Source organism: Manis pentadactyla, chromosome 1 (genome assembly GCF_030020395.1).
Source record: "Manis pentadactyla isolate mManPen7 chromosome 1, mManPen7.hap1, whole genome shotgun sequence".
NCBI lineage: Eukaryota > Metazoa > Chordata > Mammalia > Pholidota > Manidae > Manis > Manis pentadactyla.
This window is the reverse complement of record NC_080019.1, coordinates 183,039,318-183,060,450: the sequence shown is the minus strand read 5'-3', so window position 1 is coordinate 183,060,450 and position 21,133 is coordinate 183,039,318. Positions and strand designations below refer to the sequence as shown.

Below are 21,133 nucleotides of genomic sequence, written 5' to 3'. Positions count from 1 at the left end.
TAACACACAAATGATCCAATTAAAAGATTCTAATTGACCAGTGTGGGGAAGGATGTGATACCTTTGGAGAGCTCACGGATTGCCTCTGCTACTGTCCATGCATATAACTGCACTGGCAAAGTGTTGGCACCATCTACTGATTCTAAACTTCATATGCATATGGCAAATATATTAGCAATTCATGTCCTATGTATAGCAAGATGCAGGGACACACAAGGGTAGAGATTGGGGAAATGGTGTGTGTAAATGTGGGAAAGGTGTTAGAACCTGCAATGTTGAATGAAAGTGGGATACATGTCAAGCCAGAGAAGAGGGGGTTAGGATTTCAGAAAATAACTTTTAATCAACTTTAAACACTACTTATGACCACAGTTTTGATTACTGTGACTTGCCCTCATTTTTGGACATTTTATTCCATGCTTGTCAATGTCCGCAGTCCTCTACAGCACAAGGAGCCGCACTGGGAGATCCCACAGCGCATTGGAACCATTTCATACATCAACATGGGTTCATCAATGTCCCTGGTGAAATGTTACATATACTTTTCCAAGTAGTGTGAACGAGTACAAAAGACGCCGCATATGATGAACAGTGTTCTAAATTTTCCTATCTTTTAAGTTTCTCTCTCTCATTCTTTCGGTGTGCACAAAAGTCAAACTGATTTTTATTGGCTTCTAAATGTTTGTGATTTCTTACGTCAGGAAGAGATGAATAATTCTTCATTTGGAACGAGGAATAACGTTCTGAAAAGGACATCACACTTGGTTGACCTTTCAATACGACACATTTCATTCATTTAATTTGTTAAGGGGTATGGCAATATAAAGAAAAACAGAGATGAAGAAACATGTAATTAAGAAGCACAACACTTCCCAGTAAGATTGGTGTATGTGCCTACGAAGAATTCTACTTGTGGTCTGACAGGTCCACTCTTTGAAGAAACAACATTCTTTCTGATAAAGTGATGCAGTAGCTTTTGTCCCCAGCATTCCTGAGGCATATGTGTCAAATAAAGTCGTATATATTTAGAGTATGCAGCATGAGGATTTGGCAAAGGGATGCAAATCCTGTGAGGGCCACCCTTACTAAGCAACAAAGTGATCTCGAGCATTTTAATGAGTGTGAGGGCCTCTGGCTGTGTCAGGGACAATAAATTAACAAGTTATGTTAAGTAGGTGTAATAAAAAGAGAGGCAAAAGGAGGGTATGCACGTGATGGATCACATGCTCTCCCTAGGGTATATAAGCACTCCTCTACCCATGCTGACATTCACTCTCAGGATCTTGCCTTGAACAGCAAACCAAACTCAACACCTCTGACACCATGAGCTACTGCGGCGGCTACTACGGAGGCCTGGGCTACGGCTATGGCTATGGCCTCGGTGGCCTGGGATATGGCTGTGGCTATGGCGGTGGCTATGGCGGCTACGGATATGGACCTTTCTATGGAGGCTACGGATATGGCTGCTATCGTCCATGGAACTATGGAAGATACTGGTCTGGATGCTGCTGAAATCCTGCCCTGGAAGCCCAACACCTAGGGCCATAAGGCTGGTAAAGAATGGACACAAAATTTGAAGCAAAGAACATCACCCAGGAACAAGCCAAGATAAGAAAAATGAATAGATCACATCTTCTCTTGTAAGAATATTTACCATACCACATTTTCCGGCTTCGTGTCTCCTGGCGGCCCCTATTTGTACTTTCATTGCTGTGGTATTTCTCTGTTCCCTTCACAATAAATTATTCTGATTTGATATGGCACATGATGGCTTTATTATTTGTTAATTCTGTTGACTCGGACTCTCCTTTTCCGCGTGTATTCCCCATTTGTGTTCTTCCAAGACCAGTGTCCTGAAGTTCTGGTTATGTGTTCCAACCTTTCCCACAGCAGAACTAACACAGAGTTTGTGAGAATTAGTCTACTTTCAACATCAATCACCTCATGTTTTCTAAGTGGTGCTGGTATGTTTTAAGATCTTTACCCTATCAATTTTAGTGTATGTAGCTCTGACTGAAAAAAAATTAACTAGTGAACAATGCTGCATAACAATGCCATTGAACTATTCAGAGAAATCATTTTGATTTGCAAGCTCATCTCATTTACTTCACATAAAACCCGATTTGGGAAGCTGCACAACAGGTCCTACCCTATTAGTCAGCCTAGTCAGAGCATCTTAGGGTTGCAATGCCTGGACAGAGAAATAGCTCCCTGCCTCCATTGGTTGACCCTGCTACTTTGTGTTTCACAGAGTACAACATTAGCTTTTCTATTTCCTGTGTGCATCTTAGTAATTCTGAGTTTACCCAAAGGGCTTCTCTTGGTTCAAAGGAGCATAGTAAGCAGGATGACTCCTTGGTGGTGTTTCAGATACTCCTTGAAGAATATGCTATCATCATACCATTAGGATTTGAAATTTTGAATTTACGGATCTCCCTTAGATCTTAGGGAAATACCCCAGCACTTTTTCAATTCCGCGGAAGTGTTTTGGCTCATCCTGTGGAGGACATTTCACCACAAGTACCTCACTCCTGAAAAAGATGTATATTTAGCAGAGATACGAAGGCAGAGTGTGATATCCTAAACCTATTCGATTTTTTTTGCTCATATGGTGTTAGCTGACCTTCATTTAAATGAAATACGCGTTTTATCAACTGCCTATTGACGTTAAGGTGATCCAGTAAATTCGACAAATTCGCAGAAAGCAGAGGGAAATAATGGAATAATTATGTACAATGTAGTCAAAACTTTACTAATTAGAACTAAAAACATTGAAATAACCTGTTAAAAAAAAGAGGCTAAACTGTACACAGCACTCTTTTGATCCATCAAGAGCATTTTATAGGGGAATAATACCACGTCAATTACAGGGGTAAATATTTTCAATACATATATCTGAAAAAATACCAATACCCCAACATGTAAAGAGCTCCTGCTAATCAATAATAAAGTATTGTTTAAACAAGTCTAGGTCAACATGGGCATATTCTCTTCGAGGCACTTCCAAGTAGAGGATATCTCCGTGGCCTGTGAACAGAAGAAGGACGCTGAAGTGACATTTGCTGCCCAGGTTAAAACCAATTTAAACACTTGTCAGATATCCCAATATAACACACAAATGATCCAATTAAAAGATTCTAATTGACCAGTGTGGGGAAGGATGTGATACCTTTGGAGAGCTCACGGATTGCCTCTGCTACTGTCCATGCATATAACTGCACTGGCAAAGTGTTGGCACCATCTACTGATTCTAAACTTCATATGCATATGGCAAATATATTAGCAATTCATGTCCTATGTATAGCAAGATGCAGGGACACACAAGGGTAGAGATTGGGGAAATGGTGTGTGTAAATGTGGGAAAGGTGTTAGAACCTGCAATGTTGAATGAAAGTGGGATACATGTCAAGCCAGAGAAGAGGGGGTTAGGATTTCAGAAAATAACTTTTAATCAACTTTAAACACTACTTATGACCACAGTTTTGATTACTGTGACTTGCCCTCATTTTTGGACATTTTATTCCATGCTTGTCAATGTCCGCAGTCCTCTACAGCACAAGGAGCCGCACTGGGAGATCCCACAGCGCATTGGAACCATTTCATACAACAATATGGGTTCGTCAATGTCCCTGGTGAAATGTTACATTTACTTTTCCAAGTAGTGTGAACGAGTACAAAAGACGCCGCATATGATGAACAGTGTTCTAAATTTTCCTATCTTTTAAGTTTCTCTCTCTCATTCTTTCGGTGTGCACAAAAGTCAAACTGATTTTTATTGGCTTCTAAATGTTTGTGATTTCTTACGTCAGGAAGAGATGAATAATTCTTCATTTGGAACGAGGAATAACGTTCTGAAAAGGACATCACACTTGGTTGACCTTTCAATACGACACATTTCATTCATTTAATTTGTTAAGGGGTATGGCAATATAAAGAAAAACAGAGATGAAGAAACATGTAATTAAGAAGCACAACACTTCCCAGTAAGATTGGTGTATGTGCCTACGAAGAATTCTACTTGTGGTCTGACAGGTCCACTCTTTGAAGAAACAACATTCTTTCTGATAAAGTGATGCAGTAGCTTTTGTCCCCAGCATTCCTGAGGCATATGTGTCAAATAAAGTCGTATATATTTAGAGTATGCAGCATGAGGATTTGGCAAAGGGATGCAAATCCTGTGAGGGCCACCCTTACTAAGCAACAAAGTGATCTCGAGCATTTTAATGAGTGTGAGGGCCTCTGGCTGTGTCAGGGACAATAAATTAACAAGTTATGTTAAGTAGGTGTAATAAAAAGAGAGGCAAAAGGAGGGTATGCACGTGATGGATCACATGCTCTCCCTAGGGTATATAAGCACTCCTCTACCCATGCTGACATTCACTCTCAGGACCTTGCCTTAAACAGCAAACCAAACTCAACACCTCTGACACCATGAGCTACTGCGGCGGCTACTACGGAGGCCTGGGCTACGGCTATGGCTATGGCCTCGGTGGCCTGGGATATGGCTGTGGCTATGGCGGTGGCTATGGCGGCTACGGATATGGACCTTTCTATGGAGGCTACGGATATGGCTGCTATCGTCCATGGAACTATGGAAGATACTGGTCTGGATGCTGCTGAAATCCTGCCCTGGAAGCCCAACACCTAGGGCCATAAGGCTGGTAAAGAATGGACACAAAATTTGAAGCAGAGAACATCACCCAGGAACAAGCCAAGATAAGAAAAATGAATAGATCACATCTTCTCTTGTAAGAATATTTACCATACCACATTTTCTGGCTTCGTGTCTCCTGGCGGCCCCTATTTGTACTTTCATTGCTGTGGTATTTCTCTGTTCCCTTCACAATAAATTATTCTGATTTGATATGGCACATGATGGCTTTATTATTTGTTAATTCTGTTGACTCGGACTCTCCTTTTCCGCGTGTATTCCCCATTTGTGTTCTTCCAAGACCAGTGTCCTGAAGTTCTGGTTATGTGTTCCAACCTTTCCCACAGCAGAACTAACACAGAGTTTGTGAGAATTAGTCTACTTTCAACATCAATCACCTCATGTTTTCTAAGTGGTGCTGGTATGTTTTAAGATCTTTACCCTATCAATTTTAGTGTATGTAGCTCTGACTGAAAAAAAATTAACTAGTGAACAATGCTGCATAACAATGCCATTGAACTATTCAGAGAAATCATTTTGATTTGTAAGCTCATCTCATTTACTTCACATAAAACCCGATTTGGGCAGCTGCACAACAGGTCCTACCCTATTAGTCAGCCTAGTCAGAGCATCTTAGGGTTGCAATGCCTGGACAGAGAAATAGCTCCCTGCCTCCATTGGATGACCCTGCTACTTTGTGTTTCACAGAGTACAACATTAGCTTTTCTATTTCCTGTGTGCATCTTAGTAATTCTGAGTTTACCCAAAGGGCTTCTCTTGGTTCAAAGGAGCATAGTAAGCAGGATGACTCCTTGGTGGTGTTTCAGATACTCCTTGAAGAATATGCTATCATCATACCATTAGGATTTGAAATTTTGAATTTACGGATCTCCCTTAGATCTTAGGGAAATACCCCAGCACTTTTTCAATTCCGCGGAAGTGTTTTGGCTCATCCTGTGGAGGACATTTCACCACAAGTACCTCACTCCTGAAAAAGATGTATATTTAGCAGAGATACGAAGGCAGAGTGTGATATCCTAAACCTATTCGATTTTTTTTGCTCATATGGTGTTAGCTGACCTTCATTTAAATGAAATACGCGTTTTATCAACTGCCTATTGACGTTAAGGTGATCCAGTAAATTCGACAAATTCGCAGAAAGCAGAGGGAAATAATGGAATAATTATGTACAATGTAGTCAAAACTTTACTAATTAGAACTAAAAACATTGAAATAACCTGTTTAAAAAAAGAGGCTAAACTGTACACAGCACTCTTTTGATCCATCAAGAGCATTTTATAGGGGAATAATACCACGTCAATTACAGGGGTAAATATTTTCAATACATATATCTGAAAAAATACCAATACCCCAACATGTAAAGAGCTCCTGCTAATCAATAATAAAGTATTGTTTAAACAAGTCTAGGTCAACATGGGCATATTCTCTTCGAGGCACTTCCAAGTAGAGGATATCTCCGTGGCCTGTGAACAGAAGAAGGACGCTGAAGTGACATTTGCTGCCCAGGTTAAAACCAATTTAAACACTTGTCAGATATCCCAATATAACACACAAATGATCCAATTAAAAGATTCTAATTGACCAGTGTGGGGAAGGATGTGATACCTTTGGAGAGCTCACGGATTGCCTCTGCTACTGTCCATGCATATAACTGCACTGGCAAAGTGTTGGCACCATCTACTGATTCTAAACTTCATATGCATATGGCAAATATATTAGCAATTCATGTCCTATGTATAGCAAGATGCAGGGACACACAAGGGTAGAGATTGGGGAAATGGTGTGTGTAAATGTGGGAAAGGTGTTAGAACCTGCAATGTTGAATGAAAGTGGGATACATGTCAAGCCAGAGAAGAGGGGGTTAGGATTTCAGAAAATAACTTTTAATCAACTTTAAACACTACTTATGACCACAGTTTTGATTACTGTGACTTGCCCTCATTTTTGGACATTTTATTCCATGCTTGTCAATGTCCGCAGTCCTCTACAGCACAAGGAGCCGCACTGGGAGATCCCACAGCGCATTGGAACCATTTCATACATCAACATGGGTTCATCAATGTCCCTGGTGAAATGTTACATATACTTTTCCAAGTAGTGTGAACGAGTACAAAAGACGCCGCATATGATGAACAGTGTTCTAAATTTTCCTATCTTTTAAGTTTCTCTCTCTCATTCTTTCGGTGTGCACAAAAGTCAAACTGATTTTTATTGGCTTCTAAATGTTTGTGATTTCTTACGTCAGGAAGAGATGAATAATTCTTCATTTGGAACGAGGAATAACGTTCTGAAAAGGACATCACACTTGGTTGACCTTTCAATACGACACATTTCATTCATTTAATTTGTTAAGGGGTATGGCAATATAAAGAAAAACAGAGATGAAGAAACATGTAATTAAGAAGCACAACACTTCCCAGTAAGATTGGTGTATGTGCCTACGAAGAATTCTACTTGTGGTCTGACAGGTCCACTCTTTGAAGAAACAACATTCTTTCTGATAAAGTGATGCAGTAGCTTTTGTCCCCAGCATTCCTGAGGCATATGTGTCAAATAAAGTCGTATATATTTAGAGTATGCAGCATGAGGATTTGGCAAAGGGATGCAAATCCTGTGAGGGCCACCCTTACTAAGCAACAAAGTGATCTCGAGCATTTTAATGAGTGTGAGGGCCTCTGGCTGTGTCAGGGACAATAAATTAACAAGTTATGTTAAGTAGGTGTAATAAAAAGAGAGGCAAAAGGAGGGTATGCACGTGATGGATCACATGCTCTCCCTAGGGTATATAAGCACTCCTCTACCCATGCTGACATTCACTCTCAGGATCTTGCCTTGAACAGCAAACCAAACTCAACACCTCTGACACCATGAGCTACTGCGGCGGCTACTACGGAGGCCTGGGCTACGGCTATGGCTATGGCCTCGGTGGCCTGGGATATGGCTGTGGCTATGGCGGTGGCTATGGCGGCTACGGATATGGACCTTTCTATGGAGGCTACGGATATGGCTGCTATCGTCCATGGAACTATGGAAGATACTGGTCTGGATGCTGCTGAAATCCTGCCCTGGAAGCCCAACACCTAGGGCCATAAGGCTGGTAAAGAATGGACACAAAATTTGAAGCAAAGAACATCACCCAGGAACAAGCCAAGATAAGAAAAATGAATAGATCACATCTTCTCTTGTAAGAATATTTACCATACCACATTTTCCGGCTTCGTGTCTCCTGGCGGCCCCTATTTGTACTTTCATTGCTGTGGTATTTCTCTGTTCCCTTCACAATAAATTATTCTGATTTGATATGGCACATGATGGCTTTATTATTTGTTAATTCTGTTGACTCGGACTCTCCTTTTCCGCGTGTATTCCCCATTTGTGTTCTTCCAAGACCAGTGTCCTGAAGTTCTGGTTATGTGTTCCAACCTTTCCCACAGCAGAACTAACACAGAGTTTGTGAGAATTAGTCTACTTTCAACATCAATCACCTCATGTTTTCTAAGTGGTGCTGGTATGTTTTAAGATCTTTACCCTATCAATTTTAGTGTATGTAGCTCTGACTGAAAAAAAATTAACTAGTGAACAATGCTGCATAACAATGCCATTGAACTATTCAGAGAAATCATTTTGATTTGCAAGCTCATCTCATTTACTTCACATAAAACCCGATTTGGGAAGCTGCACAACAGGTCCTACCCTATTAGTCAGCCTAGTCAGAGCATCTTAGGGTTGCAATGCCTGGACAGAGAAATAGCTCCCTGCCTCCATTGGTTGACCCTGCTACTTTGTGTTTCACAGAGTACAACATTAGCTTTTCTATTTCCTGTGTGCATCTTAGTAATTCTGAGTTTACCCAAAGGGCTTCTCTTGGTTCAAAGGAGCATAGTAAGCAGGATGACTCCTTGGTGGTGTTTCAGATACTCCTTGAAGAATATGCTATCATCATACCATTAGGATTTGAAATTTTGAATTTACGGATCTCCCTTAGATCTTAGGGAAATACCCCAGCACTTTTTCAATTCCGCGGAAGTGTTTTGGCTCATCCTGTGGAGGACATTTCACCACAAGTACCTCACTCCTGAAAAAGATGTATATTTAGCAGAGATACGAAGGCAGAGTGTGATATCCTAAACCTATTCGATTTTTTTTGCTCATATGGTGTTAGCTGACCTTCATTTAAATGAAATACGCGTTTTATCAACTGCCTATTGACGTTAAGGTGATCCAGTAAATTCGACAAATTCGCAGAAAGCAGAGGGAAATAATGGAATAATTATGTACAATGTAGTCAAAACTTTACTAATTAGAACTAAAAACATTGAAATAACCTGTTAAAAAAAAGAGGCTAAACTGTACACAGCACTCTTTTGATCCATCAAGAGCATTTTATAGGGGAATAATACCACGTCAATTACAGGGGTAAATATTTTCAATACATATATCTGAAAAAATACCAATACCCCAACATGTAAAGAGCTCCTGCTAATCAATAATAAAGTATTGTTTAAACAAGTCTAGGTCAACATGGGCATATTCTCTTCGAGGCACTTCCAAGTAGAGGATATCTCCGTGGCCTGTGAACAGAAGAAGGACGCTGAAGTGACATTTGCTGCCCAGGTTAAAACCAATTTAAACACTTGTCAGATATCCCAATATAACACACAAATGATCCAATTAAAAGATTCTAATTGACCAGTGTGGGGAAGGATGTGATACCTTTGGAGAGCTCACGGATTGCCTCTGCTACTGTCCATGCATATAACTGCACTGGCAAAGTGTTGGCACCATCTACTGATTCTAAACTTCATATGCATATGGCAAATATATTAGCAATTCATGTCCTATGTATAGCAAGATGCAGGGACACACAAGGGTAGAGATTGGGGAAATGGTGTGTGTAAATGTGGGAAAGGTGTTAGAACCTGCAATGTTGAATGAAAGTGGGATACATGTCAAGCCAGAGAAGAGGGGGTTAGGATTTCAGAAAATAACTTTTAATCAACTTTAAACACTACTTATGACCACAGTTTTGATTACTGTGACTTGCCCTCATTTTTGGACATTTTATTCCATGCTTGTCAATGTCCGCAGTCCTCTACAGCACAAGGAGCCGCACTGGGAGATCCCACAGCGCATTGGAACCATTTCATACAACAATATGGGTTCGTCAATGTCCCTGGTGAAATGTTACATTTACTTTTCCAAGTAGTGTGAACGAGTACAAAAGACGCCGCATATGATGAACAGTGTTCTAAATTTTCCTATCTTTTAAGTTTCTCTCTCTCATTCTTTCGGTGTGCACAAAAGTCAAACTGATTTTTATTGGCTTCTAAATGTTTGTGATTTCTTACGTCAGGAAGAGATGAATAATTCTTCATTTGGAACGAGGAATAACGTTCTGAAAAGGACATCACACTTGGTTGACCTTTCAATACGACACATTTCATTCATTTAATTTGTTAAGGGGTATGGCAATATAAAGAAAAACAGAGATGAAGAAACATGTAATTAAGAAGCACAACACTTCCCAGTAAGATTGGTGTATGTGCCTACGAAGAATTCTACTTGTGGTCTGACAGGTCCACTCTTTGAAGAAACAACATTCTTTCTGATAAAGTGATGCAGTAGCTTTTGTCCCCAGCATTCCTGAGGCATATGTGTCAAATAAAGTCGTATATATTTAGAGTATGCAGCATGAGGATTTGGCAAAGGGATGCAAATCCTGTGAGGGCCACCCTTACTAAGCAACAAAGTGATCTCGAGCATTTTAATGAGTGTGAGGGCCTCTGGCTGTGTCAGGGACAATAAATTAACAAGTTATGTTAAGTAGGTGTAACAAAAAGCGAGGCAAAAGGAGGGTATGCACGTGATGGATCACATGCTCTCCCTAGGGTATATAAGCACTCCTCTACCCATGCTGACATTCACTCTCAGGACCTTGCCTTGAACAGCAAACCAAACTCAACACCTCTGACACCATGAGCTACTGCGGCGGCTACTACGGAGGCCTGGGCTACGGCTATGGCTATGGCCTCGGTGGCCTGGGATATGGCTGTGGCTATGGCGGTGGCTATGGCGGCTACGGATATGGACCTTTCTATGGAGGCTACGGATATGGCTGCTATCGTCCATGGAACTATGGAAGATACTGGTCTGGATGCTGCTGAAATCCTGCCCTGGAAGCCCAACACCTAGGGCCATAAGGCTGGTAAAGAATGGACACAAAATTTGAAGCAAAGAACATCACCCAGGAACAAGCCAAGATAAGAAAAATGAATAGATCACATCTTCTCTTGTAAGAATATTTACCATACCACATTTTCCGGCTTCGTGTCTCCTGGCGGCCCCTATTTGTACTTTCATTGCTGTGGTATTTCTCTGTTCCCTTCACAATAAATTATTCTAATTTGATATGGCACATGATGGCTTTATTATTTGTTAATTCTGTTGACTCGGACTCACCTTTTCCGCGTGTATTCCCCATTTGTGTTCTTCCAAGACCAGTGTCCTGAAGTTCTGGTTATGTGTTCCAACCTTTCCCACAGCAGAACTAACACAGAGTTTGTGAGAATTAGTCTACTTTCAACATCAATCACCTCATGTTTTCTAAGTGGTGCTGGTATGTTTTAAGATCTTTACCCTATCAATTTTAGTGTATGTAGCTCTGACTGGAAAAAAATTAACTAGTGAACAATGCTGCATAACAATGCCATTGAAATATTCAGAGAAATCATTTTGATTTGCAAGCTCATCTCATTTACTTCACATAAAACCCGATTTGGGCAGCTGCACAACAGGTCCTACCCTATTAGTCAGCCTAGTCAGAGCATCTTAGGGTTGCAATGCCTGGACAGAGAAATAGCTCCCTGCCTCCATTGGATGACCCTGCTACTTTGTTTTTCACAGAGTACAACATTAGCTTTTCTATTTCCTGTGTGCATCTTAGTAATTCTACTGAGTTTGCCCAAAGGGCTTCTCTTGGTTCAAAGGAGCATAGTAAGCAGGATGGCTCCTTGGTGGTGTTTCAGATACTCCTTGAAGAATATGCTATCATCATACCATTAGGATTTGAAATTTTGAATTTACGGATCTCCCTTAGATCTTTGGGAAATACCCCAGCACTTTTTCAATTCCGCGGAAGTGTTTTGGCTCATCCTGTGGAGGACATTTCACCACAAGTACCTCACTCCTGAAAAAGATGTATATTTAGCAGAAATACGAAGGCAGAGTGTGATATCCTAAACCTATTCGATTTTTTTTGCTCATATGGTGTTAGCTGACCTTCATTTAAATGAAATACGCGTTTTATCAACTGCCTATTGACGTTAAGGTGATCCAGTAAATTCGACAAATTCGCAGAAAGCAGAGGGAAATAATGGAATAATTATGTACAATGTAGTCAAAACTTTACTAATTAGAACTAAAAACATTGAAATAACCTGTTAAAAAAAAGAGGCTAAACTGTACACAGCACTCTTTTGATCCATCAAGAGCATTTTATAGGGGAATAATACCACGTCAATTACAGGGGTAAATATTTTCAATACATATATCTGAAAAAATACCAATACCCCAACATGTAAAGAGCTCCTGCTAATCAATAATAAAGTATTGTTTAAACAAGTCTAGGTCAACATGGGCATATTCTCTTCGAGGCACTTCCAAGTAGAGGATATCTCCGTGGCCTGTGAACAGAAGAAGGACGCTGAAGTGACATTTGCTGCCCAGGTTAAAACCAATTTAAACACTTGTCAGATATCCCAATATAACACACAAATGATCCAATTAAAAGATTCTAACTGACCAGTGTGGGGAAGGATGTGGTACCTTTGGAGAGCTCACGGATTGGCTCTGCTACTGTCCATGCATATAACTGCACTGGCAAAGTGTTGGCACCATCTACTGATTCTAAACTTCATATGCATATGGCAAATATATTAGCAATTCATGATCTATGTATAGCAAGATGCAGGGACACACAAGGGTAGAGATTGGGGAAATGGTGTGTGTAAATGTGGGAAAGGTGTTAGAACCTGCAATGTTGAATGAAAGTGGGATACATGTCAAGCCAGAGAAGAGGGGGTTAGGATTTCAGAAAATAACTTTTAATCAACTTTAAACACTACTTATGACCACAGTTTTGATTACTGTGACTTGCCCTCATTTTTGGACATTTTATTCCATGCTTGTCAATGTCCGCAGACCTCTACAGCACAAAGAGCCGCACTGGGAGATCCCACAGCGCATTGGAACCATTTCATACATCAACATGGGTTTGTCAATGCCCTGGTGAAATGTTACATTTACTTTTCCAAGTAGTAGTGAACGGGTACAAAAGACGCCGCATATGATGAACAGTGTTCTAAATTTTCCTATCTTTTAAGTTTCTCTCTCTCATTCTTTCGGTGTGCACAAAAGTCAAACTGATTTTTATTGGCTTCTAAATGTTTGTGATTTCTTACGTCAGGAAGAGATGAATAATTCTTCATTTGGAACGAGGAATAACGTTCTGAAAAGGACATCACACTTGGTTGACCTTTCAATACGACACATTTCATTCATTTAATTTGTTAAGGGGTATGGCAATATAAAGAAAAACAGAGATGAAGAAACATGTAATTAAGAAGCACAACACTTCCCAGTAAGATTGGTGTATGTGCCTACGAAGAATTCTACTTGTGGTCTGACAGGTCCACTCTTTGAAGAAACAACATTCTTTCTGATAAAGTGATGCAGTAGCTTTTGTCCCCAGCATTCCTGAGGCATATGTGTCAAATAAAGTCGTATATATTTAGAGTATGCAGCATGAGGATTTGGCAAAGGGATGCAAATCCTGTGAGGGCCACCCTTACTAAGCAACAAAGTGATCTCGAGCATTTTAATGAGTGTGAGGGCCTCTGGCTGTGTCAGGGACAATAAATTAACAAGTTATGTTAAGTAGGTGTAATAAAAAGAGAGGCAAAAGGAGGGTATGCACGTGATGGATCACATGCTCTCCCTAGGGTATATAAGCACTCCTCTACCCATGCTGACATTCACTCTCAGGATCTTGCCTTGAACAGCAAACCAAACTCAACACCTCTGACACCATGAGCTACTGCGGCGGCTACTACGGAGGCCTGGGCTACGGCTATGGCTATGGCCTCGGTGGCCTGGGATATGGCTGTGGCTATGGCGGTGGCTATGGCGGCTACGGATATGGACCTTTCTATGGAGGCTACGGATATGGCTGCTATCGTCCATGGAACTATGGAAGATACTGGTCTGGATGCTGCTGAAATCCTGCCCTGGAAGCCCAACACCTAGGGCCATAAGGCTGGTAAAGAATGGACACAAAATTTGAAGCAAAGAACATCACCCAGGAACAAGCCAAGATAAGAAAAATGAATAGATCACATCTTCTCTTGTAAGAATATTTACCATACCACATTTTCCGGCTTCGTGTCTCCTGGCGGCCCCTATTTGTACTTTCATTGCTGTGGTATTTCTCTGTTCCCTTCACAATAAATTATTCTGATTTGATATGGCACATGATGGCTTTATTATTTGTTAATTCTGTTGACTCGGACTCTCCTTTTCCGCGTGTATTCCCCATTTGTGTTCTTCCAAGACCAGTGTCCTGAAGTTCTGGTTATGTGTTCCAACCTTTCCCACAGCAGAACTAACACAGAGTTTGTGAGAATTAGTCTACTTTCAACATCAATCACCTCATGTTTTCTAAGTGGTGCTGGTATGTTTTAAGATCTTTACCCTATCAATTTTAGTGTATGTAGCTCTGACTGGAAAAAAATTAACTAGTGAACAATGCTGCATAACAATGCCATTGAACTATTCAGAGAAATCATTTTGATTTGCAAGCTCATCTCATTTACTTCACATAAAACCCGATTTGGGCAGCTGCACAACAGGTCCTACCCTATTAGTCAGCCTAGTCAGAGCATCTTAGGGTTGCAATGCCTGGACAGAGAAATAGCTCCCTGCCTCCATTGGTTGACCCTGCTACTTTGTGTTTCACAGAGTACAACATTAGCTTTTCTATTTCCTGTGTGCATCTTAGTAATTCTGAGTTTACCCAAAGGGCTTCTCTTGGTTCAAAGGAGCATAGTAAGCAGGATGACTCCTTGGTGGTGTTTCAGATACTCCTTGAAGAATATGCTATCATCATACCATTAGGATTTGAAATTTTGAATTTACGGATCTCCCTTAGATCTTAGGGAAATACCCCAGCACTTTTTCAATTCCGCGGAAGTGTTTTGGCTCATCCTGTGGAGGACATTTCACCACAAGTACCTCACTCCTGAAAAAGATGTATATTTAGCAGAGATACGAAGGCAGAGTGTGATATCCTAAACCTATTCGATTTTTTTTGCTCATATGGTGTTAGCTGACCTTCATTTAAATGAAATACGCGTTTTATCAACTGCCTATTGACGTTAAGGTGATCCAGTAAATTCGACAAATTCGCAGAAAGCAGAGGGAAATAATGGAATAATTATGTACAATGTAGTCAAAACTTTACTAATTAGAACTAAAAACATTGAAATAACCTGTTAAAAAAAAGAGGCTAAACTGTACACAGCACTCTTTTGATCCATCAAGAGCATTTTATAGGGGAATAATACCACGTCAATTACAGGGGTAAATATTTTCAATACATATATCTGAAAAAATACCAATACCCCAACATGTAAAGAGCTCCTGCTAATCAATAATAAAGTATTGTTTAAACAAGTCTAGGTCAACATGGGCATATTCTCTTCGAGGCACTTCCAAGTAGAGGATATCTCCGTGGCCTGTGAACAGAAGAAGGACGCTGAAGTGACATTTGCTGCCCAGGTTAAAACCAATTTAAACACTTGTCAGATATCCCAATATAACACACAAATGATCCAATTAAAAGATTCTAATTGACCAGTGTGGGGAAGGATGTGATACCTTTGGAGAGCTCACGGATTGCCTCTGCTACTGTCCATGCATATAACTGCACTGGCAAAGTGTTGGCACCATCTACTGATTCTAAACTTCATATGCATATGGCAAATATATTAGCAATTCATGTCCTATGTATAGCAAGATGCAGGGACACACAAGGGTAGAGATTGGGGAAATGGTGTGTGTAAATGTGGGAAAGGTGTTAGAACCTGCAATGTTGAATGAAAGTGGGATACATGTCAAGCCAGAGAAGAGGGGGTTAGGATTTCAGAAAATAACTTTTAATCAACTTTAAACACTACTTATGACCACAGTTTTGATTACTGTGACTTGCCCTCATTTTTGGACATTTTATTCCATGCTTGTCAATGTCCGCAGTCCTCTACAGCACAAGGAGCCGCACTGGGAGATCCCACAGCGCATTGGAACCATTTCATACAACAATATGGGTTCGTCAATGTCCCTGGTGAAATGTTACATTTACTTTTCCAAGTAGTGTGAACGAGTACAAAAGACGCCGCATATGATGAACAGTGTTCTAAATTTTCCTATCTTTTAAGTTTCTCTCTCTCATTCTTTCGGTGTGCACAAAAGTCAAACTGATTTTTATTGGCTTCTAAATGTTTGTGATTTCTTACGTCAGGAAGAGATGAATAATTCTTCATTTGGAACGAGGAATAACGTTCTGAAAAGGACATCACACTTGGTTGACCTTTCAATACGACACATTTCATTCATTTAATTTGTTAAGGGGTATGGCAATATAAAGAAAAACAGAGATGAAGAAACATGTAATTAAGAAGCACAACACTTCCCAGTAAGATTGGTGTATGTGCCTACGAAGAATTCTACTTGTGGTCTGACAGGTCCACTCTTTGAAGAAACAACATTCTTTCTGATAAAGTGATGCAGTAGCTTTTGTCCCCAGCATTCCTGAGGCATATGTGTCAAATAAAGTCGTATATATTTAGAGTATGCAGCATGAGGATTTGGCAAAGGGATGCAAATCCTGTGAGGGCCACCCTTACTAAGCAACAAAGTGATCTCGAGCATTTTAATGAGTGTGAGGGCCTCTGGCTGTGTCAGGGACAATAAATTAACAAGTTATGTTAAGTAGGTGTAACAAAAAGCGAGGCAAAAGGAGGGTATGCACGTGATGGATCACATGCTCTCCCTAGGGTATATAAGCACTCCTCTACCCATGCTGACATTCACTCTCAGGACCTTGCCTTGAACAGCAAACCAAACTCAACACCTCTGACACCATGAGCTACTGCGGCGGCTACTACGGAGGCCTGGGCTACGGCTATGGCTATGGCCTCGGTGGCCTGGGATATGGCTGTGGCTATGGCGGTGGCTATGGCGGCTACGGATATGGACCTTTCTATGGAGGCTACGGATATGGCTGCTATCGTCCATGGAACTATGGAAGATACTGGTCTGGATGCTGCTGAAATCCTGCCCTGGAAGCCCAACACCTAGGGCCATAAGGCTGGTAAAGAATGGACACAAAATTTGAAGCAAAGAACATCACCCAGGAACAAGCCAAGATAAGAAAAATGAATAGATCACATCTTCTCTTGTAAGAATATTTACCATACCACATTTTCCGGCTTCGTGTCTCCTGGCGGCCCCTATTTGTACTTTCATTGCTGTGGTATTTCTCTGTTCCCTTCACAATAAATTATTCTAATTTGATATGGCACATGATGGCTTTATTATTTGTTAATTCTGTTGACTCGGACTCACCTTTTCCGCGTGTATTCCCCATTTGTGTTCTTCCAAGACCAGTGTCCTGAAGTTCTGGTTATGTGTTCCAACCTTTCCCACAGCAGAACTAACACAGAGTTTGTGAGAATTAGTCTACTTTCAACATCAATCACCTCATGTTTTCTAAGTGGTGCTGGTATGTTTTAAGATCTTTACCCTATCAATTTTAGTGTATGTAGCTCTGACTGGAAAAAAATTAACTAGTGAACAATGCTGCATAACAATGCCATTGAAATATTCAGAGAAATCATTTTGATTTGCAAGCTCATCTCATTTACTTCACATAAAACCCGATTTGGGCAGCTGCACAACAGGTCCTACCCTATTAGTCAGCCTAGTCAGAGCATCTTAGGGTTGCAATGCCTGGACAGAGAAATAGCTCCCTGCCTCCATTGGATGACCCTGCTACTTTGTTTTTCACAGAGTACAACATTAGCTTTTCTATTTCCTGTGTGCATCTTAGTAATTCTACTGAGTTTGCCCAAAGGGCTTCTCTTGGTTCAAAGGAGCATAGTAAGCAGGATGGCTCCTTGGTGGTGTTTCAGATACTCCTTGAAGAATATGCTATCATCATACCATTAGGATTTGAAATTTTGAATTTACGGATCTCCCTTAGATCTTTGGGAAATACCCCAGCACTTTTTCAATTCCGCGGAAGTGTTTTGGCTCATCCTGTGGAGGACATTTCACCACAAGTACCTCACTCCTGAAAAAGATGTATATTTAGCAGAAATACGAAGGCAGAGTGTGATATCCTAAACCTATTCGATTTTTTTTGCTCATATGGCGTTAGCTGACCTTCATTTAAATGAAATACGCGTTTTATCAACTGCCTATTGACGTTAAGGTGATCCAGTAAATTCGACAAATTCGCAGAAAGCAGAGGGAAATAATGGAATAATTATGTACAATGTAGTCAAAACTTTACTAATTAGAACTAAAAACATTGAAATAACCTGTTAAAAAAAAGAGGCTAAACTGTACACAGCACTCTTTTGATCCATCAAGAGCATTTTATAGGGGAATAATACCACGTCAATTACAGGGGTAAAGATTTTCAATACATATATCTGAAAAAATACCAATACCCCAACATGTAAAGAGCTCCTGCTAATCAATAATAAAGTATTGTTTAAACAAGTCTAGGTCAACATGGGCATATTCTCTTCGAGGCACTTCCAAGTAGAGGATATCTCCGTGGCCTGTGAACAGAAGAAGGACGCTGAAGTGACATTTGCTGCCCAGGTTAAAACCAATTTAAACACTTGTCAGATATCCCAATATAACACACAAATGATCCAATTAAAAGATTCTAACTGACCAGTGTGGGGAAGGATGTGGTACCTTTGGAGAGCTCACGGATTGCCTCTGCTACTGTCCATGCATATAACTGCACTGGCAAAGTGTTGGCACCATCTACTGATTCTAAACTTCATATGCATATGGCAAATATATTAGCAATTCATGATCTATGTATAGCAAGATGCAGGGACACACAAGGGTAGAGATTGGGGAAATGGTGTGTGTAAATGTGGGAAAGGTGTTAGAACCTGCAATGTTGAATGAAAGTGGGATACATGTCAAGCCAGAGAAGAGGGGGTTAGGATTTCAGAAAATAACTTTTAATCAACTTTAAACACTACTTATGACCACAGTTTTGATTACTGTGACTTGCCCTCATTTTTGGACATTTTATTCCATGCTTGTCAATGTCCGCAGACCTCTACAGCACAAAGAGCCGCACTGGGAGATCCCACAGCGCATTGGAACCATTTCATACATCAACATGGGTTTGTCAATGCCCTGGTGAAATGTTACATTTACTTTTCCAAGTAGTAGTGAACGGGTACAAAAGACGCCGCATATGATGAACAGTGTTCTAAATTTTCCTATCTTTTAAGTTTCTCTCTCTCATTCTTTCAGTGTGCACAAAAGTCAAACTGATTTTTATTGGCTTCTAAATGTTTGTGATTTCTTACGTCAGGAAGAGATGAATAATTCTTCATTTGGAACAAGCAATAACGTTCTGAAAAGGATATCACACTTGGTTGACCTTTCAATATGACACATTTCATTCATTTAATTTGTTAAGGGGTATGGCAATATAAAGAAAAACAGAGATGAAGAAACATGTAATTAAGAAGCACAACACTTCCCAGTAAGATTGGTGTATGTGCCCACGAAGAATTCTACTTGTGGTCTGACAGGTCCACTCTTTGAAGAAACAACATTCTTTCTGATAAAGTGATGCAGTAGCTTTTGTCCCCAGCATTCCTGAGGCATATGTGTCAAATAAAGTCGTATATATTTAGAGTATGCAGCATGAGGATTTGGCAAAGGGATGCAAATCCTGTGAGGGCCACCCTTACTAAGCAACAAAGTGATCTCGAGCATTTTAATGAGTGTGAGGGCCTCTGGCTGTGTCAGGGACAATAAATTAACAAGTTATGTTAAGTAGGTGTAATAAAAAGCGAGGCAAAAGTAGGGTATGCACGTGATGGATCACATGCTCTCCCTAGGGTATATAAGCACTCCTCTACCCATGCTGACATTCACTCTCAGGATCTTGCCTTGAACAGCAAACCAAACTCAACACCCCTGACACCATGAGCTACTGCGGCGGCTACTACGGAGGCCTGGGCTACGGCTATGGCTATGGCCTCGGTGGCCTGGGATATGGCTGTGGCTATGGCGGTGGCTATGGCGGCTACGGATATGGACCTTTCTATGGAGGCTACGGATATGGCTGCTATCGTCCATGGAACTATGGAAGATACTGGTCTGGATGCTGCTGAAATCCTGCCCTGGAAGCCCAACACCTAGGGCCATAAGGCTGGTAAAGAATGGACACAAAATTTGAAGCAAAGAACATCACCCAGGAACAAGCCAAGATAAGAAAAATGAATAGATCACATCTTCTCTTGTAAGAATATTTACCATACCACATTTTCCGGCTTCGTGTCTCCTGGCGGCCCCTATTTGTACTTTCATTGCTGTGGTATTTCTCTGTTCCCTTCACAATAAATTATTCTGATTTGATATGGCACATGATGGCTTTATTATTTGTTAATTCTGTTGACTCAGACTCTCCTTTTCCGCGTGTATTCCCCATTTGTGTTCTTCCAAGACCAGTGTCCTGAAGTTCTGGTTATGTGTTCCAACCTTTCCCACAGCAGAACTAACACAGAGTTTGTGAGAATTAGTCAACTTTCAACATCAATCACCTCATGTTTTCTAAGTGGTGCTGGTATGTTTTAAGGGCTTTACCCTATCAATTTTAGTGTATGTAGCTCTGACTGAAAAAAAATTAACTAGTGAACAATGCTGCATAACAATGCCATTGAAATATTCAGAGAAATCATTTTGATTTGCAAGCTCATCTCATTTACTTCACATAAAACCCAATTTGGGCAGCTGCACAACAGGTCCTACCCTATTAGTCAGCCTAGTCAGAGCATCTTAGGGTTGCAATGCCTGGACAGAGAAATAGCTCCCTGCCTCCATTGGATGACCCTGCTACTTTGTGTTTCACAGAGTACAACATTAGCTTTTCTATTTCCTGTGTGCATCTTAGTAATTCTACTGAGTTTGCCCAAAGGGCTTCTCTTGGTTCAAAGGAGCATAGTAAGCAGGATGACTCCTTGTTGGTGTTTCAGATACTCCTTGAAGAATATGCTATCATCATACCATTAGGATTTGAAATTTTGAATTTACGGATCTCCCTTAGATCTTAGGGAAATACCCCAGCACTTTTTCAATTCC

General features: G+C 40.6%; 3 protein-coding genes across 3 annotated transcripts; all 3 read left to right on the top strand.

Moving 5' to 3' along the window:
- Positions 1 to 1,323: 1,323 nt before the first annotated feature.
- LOC130679554 (keratin-associated protein 19-2-like) lies at positions 1,324 to 4,620 on the top strand. Its single transcript, XM_057488664.1, has 3 exons — positions 1,324 to 1,496; positions 3,545 to 3,615; positions 4,388 to 4,620. The coding sequence occupies exons 1-3, from the start codon at positions 1,324 to 1,326 to the stop codon at positions 4,618 to 4,620; spliced, it is 477 nt and encodes a 158-aa protein (XP_057344647.1).
- A 2,919-nt stretch (positions 4,621 to 7,539) lies between these two features.
- Positions 7,540 to 10,836, top strand: LOC130679553 (keratin-associated protein 19-2-like). Its single transcript, XM_057488660.1, has 3 exons — positions 7,540 to 7,712; positions 9,761 to 9,831; positions 10,604 to 10,836. The coding sequence occupies exons 1-3, from the start codon at positions 7,540 to 7,542 to the stop codon at positions 10,834 to 10,836; spliced, it is 477 nt and encodes a 158-aa protein (XP_057344643.1).
- Positions 10,837 to 13,758: 2,922 nt separating this feature from the next.
- Positions 13,759 to 17,055, top strand: LOC130679550 (keratin-associated protein 19-2-like). Its single transcript, XM_057488659.1, has 3 exons — positions 13,759 to 13,931; positions 15,980 to 16,050; positions 16,823 to 17,055. The coding sequence occupies exons 1-3, from the start codon at positions 13,759 to 13,761 to the stop codon at positions 17,053 to 17,055; spliced, it is 477 nt and encodes a 158-aa protein (XP_057344642.1).
- Positions 17,056 to 21,133: the final 4,078 nt, after the last annotated feature.

Coding starts and splice junctions, on each gene's coding strand:
- LOC130679550 (XM_057488659.1), top strand. CDS start 13,759: ATGAGCTACTGCGGCGGCTACTACGGAGGCCTGGGCTACGGCTATGGC. Junction 13,932..15,979: donor TGGAACTATGGAAGATACTG/GTCTGGATGCTG, acceptor CAATGTCCGCAG/TCCTCTACAGCACAAGGAGC. Junction 16,051..16,822: donor CATTTCATACAACAATATGG/GTTCGTCAATGT, acceptor ATTCACTCTCAG/GACCTTGCCTTGAACAGCAA.
- LOC130679554 (XM_057488664.1), top strand. CDS start 1,324: ATGAGCTACTGCGGCGGCTACTACGGAGGCCTGGGCTACGGCTATGGC. Junction 1,497..3,544: donor TGGAACTATGGAAGATACTG/GTCTGGATGCTG, acceptor CAATGTCCGCAG/TCCTCTACAGCACAAGGAGC. Junction 3,616..4,387: donor CATTTCATACAACAATATGG/GTTCGTCAATGT, acceptor ATTCACTCTCAG/GACCTTGCCTTAAACAGCAA.
- LOC130679553 (XM_057488660.1), top strand. CDS start 7,540: ATGAGCTACTGCGGCGGCTACTACGGAGGCCTGGGCTACGGCTATGGC. Junction 7,713..9,760: donor TGGAACTATGGAAGATACTG/GTCTGGATGCTG, acceptor CAATGTCCGCAG/TCCTCTACAGCACAAGGAGC. Junction 9,832..10,603: donor CATTTCATACAACAATATGG/GTTCGTCAATGT, acceptor ATTCACTCTCAG/GACCTTGCCTTGAACAGCAA.